At 52.6% G+C, this 416-nt stretch overlaps 1 protein-coding gene across 1 annotated transcript in view; it reads left to right on the forward strand.

The window, feature by feature from the left end:
• Positions 1 to 416, forward strand: part of EMH_0048440 (uncharacterized protein) — a gene marked incomplete at both ends in the record, with an annotated part of 1,070 nt that overhangs the window by 359 nt on the left and 295 nt on the right. The window contains 2 exons of the mRNA XM_013496405.1: positions 1 to 119; positions 266 to 414. Coding sequence (XP_013351859.1) covers positions 1 to 119; positions 266 to 414 — 268 coding nt within the window. The remainder of the gene's footprint in view (positions 120 to 265; positions 415 to 416) is intronic.

Consider the following 416-nt stretch of genomic DNA (forward strand, 5'->3'; position numbering starts at 1 on the left):
ACAGCAGCAGCAGCAGCAGCAGCAGCAGCAGCAGATGGAGAAGCAGCAAGTCTACGTAAATCTCAACGCTTCTTTAAAGCTGCAGCAGCAGCAGCAGCAGAAAACGGGCTCGTGCTGCAGTGGGGGGACTCCACTATACGCCTGCTGCGGGGAGCAGCAGCAAGAGAGATATTTTTTTTGTTTTATGATTCTTCTTCTGTTTCTGCTGCTGCTGGTGCTGCTGCTGCTGCTGCTTCTTCTGTTTCTTTTTCTGGCTCTGATGCAGCAGCAGCAGCAACAGCAGCAGCAGCAGAAACAGCAGCACCAGATGAGCAGCAGGAGCAGCAGCAGGGGCAGCAGCAGGAGCAGCAGCAGCAGCAGCAGCAGCAGCAGGATGCTTTATCTGTATTTAAAGAATTAGCTTTAATGGAGAAGGC

Source organism: Eimeria mitis, genomic scaffold, assembly GCF_000499745.2.
Source record: "Eimeria mitis Houghton genomic scaffold, Emh_scaff2088, whole genome shotgun sequence".
NCBI classification, from domain to species: domain Eukaryota; phylum Apicomplexa; class Conoidasida; order Eucoccidiorida; family Eimeriidae; genus Eimeria; species Eimeria mitis.